This window comes from Mauremys mutica, chromosome 4 (assembly GCF_020497125.1).
Source record: "Mauremys mutica isolate MM-2020 ecotype Southern chromosome 4, ASM2049712v1, whole genome shotgun sequence".
NCBI classification, from domain to species: domain Eukaryota; kingdom Metazoa; phylum Chordata; order Testudines; family Geoemydidae; genus Mauremys; species Mauremys mutica.
This window is the reverse complement of record NC_059075.1, coordinates 12,995,131-13,007,854: the sequence shown is the minus strand read 5'-3', so window position 1 is coordinate 13,007,854 and position 12,724 is coordinate 12,995,131. Positions and strand designations below refer to the sequence as shown.

General features: G+C 42.4%; 1 protein-coding gene across 1 annotated transcript in view; it reads left to right on the top strand.

Annotated features, from left to right (window-relative positions):
• Nucleotides 1-12,724, top strand: part of LOC123369285 (coiled-coil domain-containing protein 175-like) — a 44,171-nt gene that overhangs the window by 30,056 nt on the left and 1,391 nt on the right. The window contains exons 12-20 of the mRNA XM_045014688.1: nucleotides 2,025-2,160; nucleotides 2,490-2,621; nucleotides 4,791-4,929; nucleotides 5,462-5,541; nucleotides 6,636-6,788; nucleotides 9,800-9,902; nucleotides 10,047-10,090; nucleotides 10,567-10,726; nucleotides 11,764-11,803. Of these exons, the coding sequence (XP_044870623.1) occupies nucleotides 2,025-2,160; nucleotides 2,490-2,621; nucleotides 4,791-4,929; nucleotides 5,462-5,541; nucleotides 6,636-6,788; nucleotides 9,800-9,902; nucleotides 10,047-10,090; nucleotides 10,567-10,726; nucleotides 11,764-11,780 (964 nt within the window). The 3' untranslated portion in view covers nucleotides 11,781-11,803. The remainder of the gene's footprint in view (nucleotides 1-2,024; nucleotides 2,161-2,489; nucleotides 2,622-4,790; nucleotides 4,930-5,461; nucleotides 5,542-6,635; nucleotides 6,789-9,799; nucleotides 9,903-10,046; nucleotides 10,091-10,566; nucleotides 10,727-11,763; nucleotides 11,804-12,724) is intronic.

Genomic DNA, 12,724 nt, shown 5'->3' with positions numbered 1-12,724 from the left:
TAGGGCTCCAGCTGTCAGGAGCACAGTGGGCTGGGAAAGAGGATGGTCTGTTTTAAACTGATTTAGCATCTTGGATTATGTCAGCTGCTTTCTTGGAGACTGCATATTTTTCAGCCTTTAAATAGAGCCTCCCATGGAGTTTGTTTTGTTTAGTAAACCTTGTGGGGTGGGGGGAAGCATGTTCTACAAAGACCACTGAAAGCACATTATAATAAGAGTTATGCTAAATGCATCCCTATTGATGAGATCTGCCAAGATGTACCTTGCATCACTCTGCATACTCTGTTTAAGCACTGATGCTTGGATTTAGATGAAGGTTTCTAACCATTAGAGGAGTGAAGTTCTGGAACAGCCTTCCAAGGGGAGTAGTGGGGGCAAAAGACATATCTGGCTTCAAGACTAAGCTTGATAAGTTTATGGAGGGGATGGTATGATGGGATAGTCTAATTTTGGCAATTAATTTGGCAATTGATCTTTGATTATCAGCAGGTAAGTATGCCCAGTGGTCTGTGATGGGATGTTAGATGGGATTGAATCTGAGTTACTACAGAGAATTCTTTCCTGAGAGCTGGCTGGTGCGACTTGCCCACATGCTCAGGGTTTAACTGATCGCCATATTTGGGGTCGGGAAGGAATTTTCCTCCAGGGCAGATTGGCAGAGGCCCTGGAGGTTTTTCGCCTTTCTCTGCAGCGTGGGGCATGGGTCACTTGTTGGGGGATTCTCTGTAGCTTGAGGTCTTCAACCCACAATTTAAGGACTTCAGTAACTCAGACATAGGCTAGGGGTTTGTTATTGAAGTGGGTGGGTGAGATTCTGTGGCCTGCATTGTGCAGGAGGTCAGACTAGATGATCATAATGGTCCCTTCTGACCTTAAAGTCTATGAGTCTATGAGATGCCAGGAGGCCCTTTCATGTCTCTCTTTTAGTGTGTATGGGCTGGGGGGAGCTAGCTATGGAAGAGGCCCCAAGTTGGATAAATCCAAATTAATTATTGTAACTGGAGTTAGGTGTGAGAGGATGATAAAAAATTTCCAGTTTGCTTTGCAGTTTACTCAGCAAACTCAGAACTCCAAGTGAACCTAAGAGGTGGGGGAGGGAGGGAATACTCAACGCTGGACCATCTTCAGATTCTGGTCTAAATCCCAGTTTCTCTCAGCTGTGCTCAAAATGTGCTACTCTTCCAAACGAAAAGGGACATGACTTATTTTTAGAGAGACAAATTCTATATCAGGGATCGGTAACCTTTGGCACGCAGCTCACCAGACTAAGCACCCTGGCGGGCCGGGCCAGTTTGTTTACCTGCCGTGTCCACAGGTTCGGCCGATCACGGCTCCCACTGGCCGCGGTTCACCGTCCCAGGCCAATGGGGGCTGCGGGAAGTGGCGGGGGCCCAGGCATGTGCTTGCCACCGCTTCCCGCCACCCCCATTGGCCTGTAGCGGTGAACCGTGGCCAGTGGGAGCCATGATCGTCCAAACCTGTGGACGCGGCAGGTAAACAAACTGGCCTGGCCTGCCAGGGGGGCTTACCCTCACAGGCTGCGTGCCAAAGGTTGCTGATCCCTGTTCTATATACTTCCCTTGGGGCTTTTTCTCCCAACTGTTTGCGACTCTGTTTTCCTTACAGAGGTAAGAACTGAACCTCTCTGGCCATATTGTTCCATCCTCTTTATTATCCACATCATTGCCTCATTGCATGGCTAGATCTGCTCTAGGAATTATTTTTGGGAAACTCTACGGCCTGTGTTATGCAGGAGGTTAGACTAGATGATCACAGTGGTCCCTTCTGACCTTGAAACTTGTGAATTTATGCTGTTTGTGGGAGCCTCTCAGAATCAAGTCTGCTTTAGCAGCAAAGAGTCCTGTGGCACTCTTTGCTGCTTTTATAGATTCAGACTAACACGGCTACCCCTCTGATACTAAGTCTGCTTTGTTACTTTACACATGCTATGTAGCTCTGATTTCCTAATCAATTTCAGTGCAATGTCATGTAATGAGTGATACTGTTTGTGTATTTACCACTAGAGCTTTGCTTCAGTGGAAGCAACTTCACCTAGCAAAGAAGAAGGAAGTCTTGTGGATAACAGAGGAGAAATTCATGAATGAAATGAATGTAAGACTTGAGACTGGTAAAAAACGTCATGCTGAGCTAATTGCAGAGGTATGTTAACCAGCTGGCATTACAACAAAGCCTATTCACTGTAAGCCCCTACCTTTCATGTTGTTCTTGGCAAAGTGGTTAAGCTTTAAGGGCCAGATCCTCAGTTGGTGTAAATTATGATTTTGAAGGCGCTGTGTCAGTTTACGCCTCTGAGAATCTGGCTTTAACAGATGATTAACAAAATTGTAAAGCAGTTACGATCGCACAGCACTGTGTTTCAAATGACAGCTGCACCCATTGTACTCAGCCCAGTTATTGTTTAATATTGAAGTGAGCCCGTGTGTACTGCAGAAATGATTGTCCCTGTTAATTTTGCTTTCTGCAACCAGAATGAGCATTTCCAGAAAGAAATTTTGCAGGCTGAGGAACAGGTCAAACACCTTAGTGATGATGTAAATAAAAGGGAAGCTGAATGTGAGAAGTATGAATACAGCTTAACAGAAGACATACAATGGCTTGAGGTAAATCTCATTTTTAAAAAATTCTTGAAAAGAGTAGTTTAAATGAACAGGAGAGGTTTGGGTTTGGGTTGGGTTTTTTGGGTTTTCTTTTTCTTGCTAAGCAGTTATGACTAATCCAAAGCTCACTGATGTCTCTGGGCTTTGAATCAGGCCCTTAGCACTTACTAGCAGTGGATAAAGTCTTCCTTTGCAACTGGTACAAGGCTTTATGTGCGCTGAACATAAGAGCAATGAAGTGGTGGATTCCATGCAGGGAGCTTTCCCACGGTTACTTGATTGCTAGATGCCAAAGGCAAAGAAATCTGATCATTGTTTGGTTTAAACTGCCTTAATCCCACCCGTTCTCTGAATTTTTAGATGAGACCTAAGTGAGAAATAAAATAAAACTGTTTCCTTCTCACTAGTCTTCCAGACAAACCAACAACAAAGGCATCAGTCTGAGTCTTGTGGCTGATATATTGTCTAGTACAGGAAGTTGATTGAACAAATCATACTGCTACTAAATTGTGGCGTGCCCTCCACATGTGTGTCCTTATCCATATGTATGTACTCATATCTAGCAAACTGAATTCCATGCAGAGAAAGTGCCCATAAAAAGTGAAATAAAAAATGTAAAAACAAATATATAGGACCTTAACTTTGAAGCAGCTGCTTGGAGTTGATCAGTGTGAAATTTGTCCCACGATATTTAGATAAACAGCACAGGCTTTGTGAAAATATTAGTCTCGCTGCTGACATGATGGACCAAACTCTGTTCTGAGTTACAGAGCTGTAAATCCATTGAAATCACTGGTGTTGTGTGAGGCATAATGCAGGGCAGTTTGGTCCTATGTGCGCTAATCCTCTGAGTGCTCGATTATAGCATCCAGCAGCCCTTTTTTAAAGAGAAAGGAGGACAATGTGAGACTCTGAATGAGAACTGACTGGAGCTTCCAGAAACATCAGGCACTTCTCCCATCCGGTGTATATAGCATTTCCTCTGTCTCTAGGTAACCTTTCATGGTTGTATGATTCTCAACCATCAGTCTAATGGTTCAGAATAGGATAAATCAGACATCCTTAATGTATGAAATATCCCAAGCCTCTTCTCTCTCTCTTTAAATGCCTCTTTCAATGTGTGTATGGATCTAAAATAATTACACACTGGATCTCTCCTTATGTGCATTTCCCGGCAGCTGTGCTGTTCAAAAACATACATAACGTATGATAAATGCTCTTTAACTCCTACCCTAATGTCTTTAATAGGGTTGCTCTAACATCACACAATGAATGTGACATATGAGGATTACCCTTTGCCTGAAGACTAGACTAAATCAAGTCAAAGATAATGATATTCTCCTTCAGTGGTTCTCTCTGGTTTTTCTCTTCTTTAACTGTCTCCGTTTCTTCCTGTGTCTTCACTTTTTATCATGTTGGTGTTACAACAACTTGTGCCTCTTCCTGGAGCTTCTGCTTTTTCATACTCTTCTCTGGTTGTACACACCCTAGTCATTTCAGTCATTCTGCAGTCTCTACTCACTTATTTATATTATTATAGTCTTCTTTGTCCATAAAGCAATGTGAATACCCATGGCTCTCCCTGCTGTCTCGCCTATTGTGGTGCTCTATGCACCCAGAATATATTCCTCTGTCCATACAAGTATTGCCAGTACACCAGGGCCGGCTCCAGCTTTTTTGCCACCCCAAGTGGCGAAGCAAAAAAAAAAAGCCGCCACCGGCGGCACTTCAGTAGCAGCTCTGCCGCTCCGCTTCATTCTTCAGTGGCAATTCGGCGCTGGGTCCTTCGCTCTGAGAGGGACTGAAGGACCCACCGCCAAATTGCCACTGAAGACCCGGACGTGCCACCCCTTTCCATTGGCCGCCCCAAGCATCTGCTTCCTTTGCTGGTGCCTGGAGCCAGCCCTGCAGTACACGCACCTGAATGCACTGCTTCTATTTAAATAACTTTGTAATATGGCTGGAGATTCACAATGTGTAATGTCAAAAGAATTGCTTAGGCTGTCTCCTCATTCTGGATATTCAAATTGCCTTCATTTTGCCACTCTTCATTTTCAAATCTGTGTCTCTCAGCTTTGCAGTTTCCAGTTAATCTATTCATTTTGTCTTCCTTTGCTACAACGATTATGCACACTTTAATAGATTATTAATTAACATTTATTTTCACTAAAGGATGGTGTCCAAGCTAAAACTGAAGCTATATATCAAAAAGAACAACAACTAATTCTGAGCATCCCTCTCATAGAAGAAAGACGGAAAGAGTTGGAAGAGAAGCATGAAAAATATGAAGATTTGAAAAAAATAGTCTCCGGTAGGTATTAAATGACTCCGAGGCGCTTTGAAAGCTTTCTGCTTCTGTCTTAGAAAGAGACTTGGTGATATGGGTGACCTTGAAGACAGAAGGGGAATGCCTGAAAAATTCAAAGTAATTTGAGTTGACTTTGTAGAGGTTAATATAGACTAAGATTAATATAGACCTTGAAGATAGATATTTCGCTTCCTCTCCCCGATCTTTATCCTAATCCTCTTTACGTACTTTGTGTACTATGGTGAATCTGGTATTTTGATATATTTGTTGTATTTGGAAAAAATAATTTAAAATTATATATATATATATATATATATATATATATATGAGGTCTAACTGTACCAGAGCTGTCTACCATAGTTCAGATGAACTGTAAAGTACAGTGAAGCTCTGAGGGCTTTGTGCACCAGCTGGATTATGACATCTGGACACTACTGGAACATTAAGAATGAATAATAACGTCCTTATACAGTTGATCACTTGTTAATGGAACATCTAGTTCTGTTGTCTAAAAAAACCTTTTCCTGATTTGTAGAACTAAAAGATGATGAGACAAGACTGACAAAATCCATTGATCAGTCAGTCAGGATGACTGGTAAACTCAAGAAGATCATGGTAATGGTTCAAACCTTGCTTAACATTATTTGTTAAAGTTTCCTAAATCAATTTTCTTCCTCTCTGTTCTTGTGCTTCTTAATGATCTCCCTCCACCCTTCCAGTACCCATCTCCCTATAGCTGTGTGGAACTGGTCGTGCACAGAGATTCTGGCTGGAGGATGCTTGCATAGCTTGATTCAGACCACAGAGCAGCACTGCCATTTGTCATGCAAAAAACTGACCTTGATCTTGTAACCCCTTAGTCATATGAGTCGTCCCAATGGAATTAAAAGGATGACTTGAGTGAGGAAGGGGCTGCAGTATTGGGCCCTGTGTGAGCTCTGTCCTTGTACAGAAGCAGACCACTGCTTGTGCAAGAGCCTTTGCTGCTTCTTGGTAAAACCTTCCTGTATCCTTTTCTCATGATCTCTCCAGCTCATTGCATATCTTGACTATATCAGTAGATAACAGCATAAGGAGAGAGAAATTAAGAGTCACAGATGGTTTGTGTGAAAGACTAAAGAAAGGTGTATGAGTCACAAACAAAACCGCAAGGTTTGTGCCTGGCTGGTCTGATACTGCAAGGATGGAGCTCTGTGGTTGCTGGCTGCAAAAGCCCACAGGTACAGATGCTATTCCTTATTTGAGAAGGAAGTGCTCCTTCTCCAAGCATCTTTAAATAGGCAGTAACTTACCCAGAATCTGTGGTCAAAACATTTGTGTACCACCAAAGCCTTCAATAGAAATATGTTGTGTGTGTGTCACTAAGCTCATCAATGTGACCTCATGTCTGATATAAATAGACAGGAAGTAAGGTTCAATGGTTAGTGTATGATACAGAGTCAGGAGACCTGGGTTCTATTCCCAATGGTGCCACTGGCTTGTTGACCTTGAGCAATTCCACTTCACTTCTCTGTGCCTCTTTTCCCTAATGTGTAAGATGGAGATGACAAGATTCATTTCGTAAAGCACTTTGAAAACTTTCAGCGAAAGGTGCCACATATGTGAAAAGTATTATTATTATTGTGAATTTATTAGGTTACAACAATTATAGTCCAAACACAAGATCAATTACAATGAAGCAAAATAATGAAGGGTTTATTTATTAATAGGCTGAGCTAAAGAATGAATTAAGAATAAAGCGTGACTTGGCATTTGACCAGTTGAAAGATCATACGGAAGTTCTGAAGTTGCTAGAGAGGGACATCTATGAGGTCGACAGGAAGCTCGACATTGTGAAGACAGAAAACTGCAGACTGAAATTAGTGAGTATACTGATGGTTTACAGACAGCTTGTCAGCATGCAGGTCTCTCTTCAATTTTCTTTTCACAGGGAAAAATAGAAATGGAGCATGAGGAAACAGAATAAACCCTATAAATGCTTCAGCATGCAATATAGGAGCCAAATTTTGCCTTCTGATGCATCTCTGGGGCTCCCGGTAACTTCATTGGGAGACACATAGGAATATCTAAGGGCAGGATTTGTCCCTTTGGCATTTTGTCAGTGAAGGGACAAATCCTGCCCTTAGCTGAGTAGAAAAAGCACTTTGGTGCATCCCGTCAGGTGTATAGGGAAAGGCTTCCCTGCTAGCTGTGAAAGACTGGGTGAAAGCTGAGGCAAAGAAGAGGCCTGTGCTGTTTGGTATTGCAGCAAGGGAGACAGTCCCACATTCCTCCCTGTTGACTTACACAGCCATTTTAGCTCATTCTTTTATTCTGGAGCAATGGCTGGAGCACTGTGTGCCAGAAAACCCAAGCCCACTAAGTGATAGGAAATGGTCTCAAGCTGAAACTAGATGGTAGGTTATCCCCTCTTAGAATGGTGCACTTTTGTGCTGAGAGGTGAGAAACATTGGGATTCATTGTGGTCACTGCCCAGAGAGGGTTAACAGTCCTCTCGCCATTCTACAACAAAGATCACAGGAAAGCTGATTTGGTTGGACTTTACGGAAGATTTGCATACAACATGCTGATGTTCAGCTTTCCAGGTATATTTCCTTTCAGGGACTGTAGGAATCCCTACATTTTCCATGATGGATCCAGCGCTGGACTTGGGTGATGACATGATTAGTCATTTCTATCCTGGCTAAGCATTTGTTGCCACCTAATTGTTTTTCAGGGTTAGGGTAGTTTTCAAAAGTGCCTCATTCCATGTCAGAAGCGACTTCAAGCTGGAGGTGTGAATTCCAGCTTGAGGAGACATGGCCACACTACCTGTGACCAAGCTAGCACACTAAAAACAGAAGTGTAGCTGCTGTGGTGCAAGCAGTGGGAGGAGCTAGCCATCCTGCATGCATACCTATGGTCTCAGATGGGATTGTACTTGGGGTGGCTACCCTGCACGCCGCCGTGGCTACACTTCTGTTTTTACTGCACTAGCTCTATCAGAATGCCACTTACCTTTCCTCAAGCTCGAATTTACATCTTCCAGCTCTAGACATACCTTTAGGCATTTAAGAGCTCCATTTTTATTGAAAGTCAATAGACTTAGGCTCATAAGTGCCTGAGTCGTTTCCGAAAATGGGACTTAGGCTCCTAAGGCTCTTAGATATTTTTAAAAGGTTACCCTAAGTCTTCCACTGCTAGGTGTCAAACTAGCCTACGAGAATGGAGGAATTCCTTCTCCAGAAAAGATCTGAGCACATTAAACAATTCTAAAAGCAAAGTCTTGATTGCTGATCTATCTCAGGTTGCAACTCAAAGCTGAAGCCACACCTTCATTAGACACAATGAGCTTAATTTCCAAAGGGCTTTCTGAATTGTGTGTGGTATTTGTATGTGCTCCTGTTCGAATGCACAGAAGCCTGGTTTTACAAGTGCAGCTGCCTGTATTTGCATGCACTAACATTACAGATGCTACTTAGGAGGCACTTTGAAAATGTGACCTTATAATTTATTTTCCCTGATATCAACATAAGCCTTCTTCAGAAAGAAAGCCCTTTTACTATAGTACAGTTATCCCTCTCCTTGATGCTCAGGATAGGAACAATTTCAAGATGGTCTCTTCATTCTGACACCCAAATGCAGGTTGCTCTATGTCATGGGTGGCCCATGACATCAGGGTATGGAAATTGTATGGTGGGCCATGAATGTTCACAAAATTGGGGTTGGGGTGCAGGAGGGGGTGAGGGCTCTGGCTGGGGCCAGAAATGAGGAGTTCAGGGTGCAGGAGGGGGCTCTGGGGTGGGACCAAGGGGTTCAGAGTGTGGGAGGGGGTTCTGGGCTGGAGCAGGAGATTGGGGCACGAGGAGGTGTGAAGGCTCCGGCTGGGGGTGCAGGCTTTGGGGTGGGGCTGGGGATGAGGGGCTTGGGGTGCAGGAGGGTGCTCCGGGCTGGGAAAAAGGGGTTTGGAGGGTGGGAAGGGGATCAGGGCTGGGACAGGGAGTTGGGGCACAGGAAGGGCTTTCAGGTGTGCAGGCTTTGGGTGGCACTTACCTCTAGCAGCTCCCGGAAGCAGCAGCTTGTTCCTCCTCCGCTTTCTACGCAGAGGCATGACCAGGTAGCTCTGCACGCTGCCCCGTCCGCACATGCCACCCCTGCAGCTCCTATTGGCTGCAGTTCCCAGCCAATGGGAGTTGCGAGGGTGGCTCTTAGGGTGGGGGTAGCTTGCAGAGCCCCCTGGCAGTCCCTACACATAGGAGCCGGAGAGAAGACATGCTGCTGTTTCCGGGAGCTGCAGCATGTGCATGCAAGCCTCAGGCCCCACTCCCCAGCGGGAGATCGAGGGCTAGATTAAATCAGCTGGCAGTCCGGATGTGGCCCATGGGCTGTAGTTTGCCTATCCTTGTTCTACGTCCTCTACTGCTGATGATGTAGCAAAGGAACTACAGAAAGAAGAAAATCAGTTTCAACTCCAAAAGTCAGAGCTATTGGTACCTGAAGTACAACAAAGATACTAGTTTGGAACTTGCTTTTGTACTTCAGTATTGCCTTGGGACAGTTAGCTACAGTAAACATACACAGGGCAACTAAACCGCGAATGAAGAGTGAGTGCCAGAGCCTCAGCGGGTGTAAATCAGCACAGCTGCATTGACTGAATGGTTTAGAGCTGAGGATCTGATCCTGAGATTTCACTTATTTTGGTTATCATTAATGTGGCTGTTCTGGAAAGTGAAATGGATGCCTGATGTTGAGGAAAAAGTGTAACAATGGAAAGAGTTTTGTCCTGGGGAATTCACCACCCTCTGTATATCTGTGGTCACAAAAATTGCTAAAGAGATCAGGAAGGAGAGACCAAACACAAATATTTACCAAGCTGCAATGATTTTCTCTGCAGTGCAATTCACAGATGAAAGCGGATATTTTGACAGTGAGCCATGAAGCCGAAAACCACAAATCAACAACAATAAAAATTCTGAGTGATCTGACAGTCCTTCATCGTGAGTAACATGTCATCAAAGGAAATGTTCAGCTATTTAAAAACAAAAATTATCATATTCTCAGTATTGGAAAAGGAAGACTATTTTAGAAGATTTATGTTTCTCTGACAGTCTGCTAACGTTTTAAAACTGAATTTATTTTAGAGCTTTTTCTGAAGGGATGGTCAGAGGACACTAGCATTCAAAAGGTGGGTTTCAACATTTTTTGACAAGGTATTTTTTAGCACTGAAAATAATTTGGCTACCATGCAAAAAAGAATAATAGAAGATTTGGCACTGTAAATACTCTGCTACCATTACTCTGCCACAGGGTAGAATACAGGAAATTAGAAATTTTCTAGCTCTGCATAAAAGTAATTATTGTAAATTTCTTTGTCTTATGTTGGTTCAGATTCCATTTTCCTCATCCTAGGTTCAAACATACCTAAAGGTTGTCATATTTCTTTAAATGTTTTTAAAACTCAACCTGCAATAGGAAACTCATGAAAAATCTGCATAAGAGCTGGCTCTGGATCTCGAGTGGGTATGCCAACACAGCAGAGCTATACAATTGGTGTTTGGACAATCTATGAAAAGTCAGGAAATGCAAAACAAAAGCATCCTAATGTTTTGTGATTTCTTTGTCTTTACAAGAAAATGGTTTTTCCACTTTGTCTCATTATAGGAATTTGTGGAGAATGAGAAGGAAATCCTGGCTGCAATAGCAGATCTTATAATGAAACTTCATCAGAGAGAGAAAAAGATTGATCGTATTAACAAAGGGCTACAAAATAACTTTGATGGACTGGATTCTTTATTAGAAAGTAAATCCAGCATGGAACCCAGTAAGATACACCAATCCCTTTTCTTTTACTTTGTATCGTGATGGAATTATGGTGAATTTGTTCATTAGGAATAAACAGTGATAACACTTCAGAAGTAAACTCCATCAGATCCTCAGCTGGTAGAAACTGATGAGCTCCAGGGAGCTACATCAGTTTCCACCAGCGAGGATCTGGTCTTACATTCACAGCGGAAAAGCTATTGTATTCATTAGGAAAAGTATGCGTATTTTATGACACAGCCTGGATGATGATGGTACATTTAATTTCCTGTTCCTAAAGGCTAATTCAGTAAGGAAGCTGTGGAAAATATTTAGAGCTTCACTGTTCTCTTCAGAACCACATTTTAGCTTTTCCACAATGGACATGTGAAGGCTAACAAATCAGAGCTGCTGCCTAGCCTGGCGCTGTATGATTAGCATTATGGCACTGTAAGTTTAATTGATGGTTAGGATGCCTAGAATTTTTTGTATGGGCAACTTCTATTGTTTACATTTTAAATAATAATACACTGGAGCTGAGGATGAACATGTCTCCTCTTCGGGCTGTTCCCTCCATCTCCTCGATACCTGCTCATTTTAGCTCCAGTAGTACAGGCTTGTGCCTTTGATACTAAAGTTCTATCCTTGGGAACGTTTGTGATATGTGCATGCATGTGGCTAAATTCTTGTAACAGAAGTACATTGTTTTTTTGATGATAGGATTTTAAAGGGGAAAGGTTATTATTGTATTCATACAGCTTTGAGGTGACTGGGATGTTGATACTTGGACAGCAAACTAGAGAAAGGGATGGGTTAATTCTATAAGGAAAAGAACATTTCTGCTTCAGCTTAAGGCCTGATGCTGCCATTATTTCATGTATGGAATGTTCACTGAGGTCAATGGAAAGTCATTGCATAAAAGGACTGCAAGGATCAGGAAAAAAATGGGTCTGTTTAATTACATCCATCTTAAACTAAGTATCTGCAGTTAACTTTTTTGTGCAAATGAGAGCAGATCCTGAGAAAAGCTTGCTAAAATATGTACTATTTAAATTCCAGGTGTTTCTGAAGGATAGAATATTGGAGTAAAAAGGAAAAGGTAAGTATCCCTATATGATCCGTAGGCTACATTTACTTACAATAACCTGTGCTTTTAACAGTCTACTGACTAAGAGAAATTTTAGGATTAAGATATAAGATTCCCGTCTTATCCAATGACATGCTTATCATTAGTGCTACTTGGGTTTTGTTTTCACATTTCTTTTTGACAACTTAGGGCCAAACTTTTAAGCCTGGAGCCACGCTGTCCATGAACAGAAATGCATATGCAATTGCTCTGTTGTCATTACCATAGCTGTGCATGCAAATGTACATTGCAGTTGGTCCAGAAACCCAGTCACCCAAAGTGCATGTGCAATCCCAGTAATTGAGTCTGAAAATACAGGTACAAGACTGTGCACAGAACACTTTTTTTTTTTTTAAATAAAAGTCTGTTCCAATACTAGCCATGGAAGTTGGTATTTTAATGCATATATCTATCAGGGCCATATTTTCAGAAGTGCCTTATGGATTTGGGTACATAAAAAATGGGAACGTTTGTATGCAAACAGATAGGTGTACCCAATCTCATTAAGCAATTGCCTATTTTCACACTCAAATGTGTTTTCGTGTGTACCATTGTAGAAGTCCTTTTTGAAATAGTGGATCTAATTTTCCAGTTAGACAATGTTATTAGGACAAAAATCCTAAATCTTGTAGTAAGAGAGACTACTACATAGTTTGCATCTGAACAAGGAACAGTGACATCTGGAGGCAGGTAAGCTGGTGCAGAGTCCAAAACAAATACTTTTGAGTTATCCGCATGTTCCACAGTATTGTCTCCTTTAACTAGCCCAGCTTTGCTTTGAGAGGTAAGCTCTCAAGCTGCTCCCCAATTCCCCACAGCCTGATTGGGTAATAGAACACACAACATATTACTGAGACTCTTAATTAAACAAACACGCTGACTGATATACCAGGG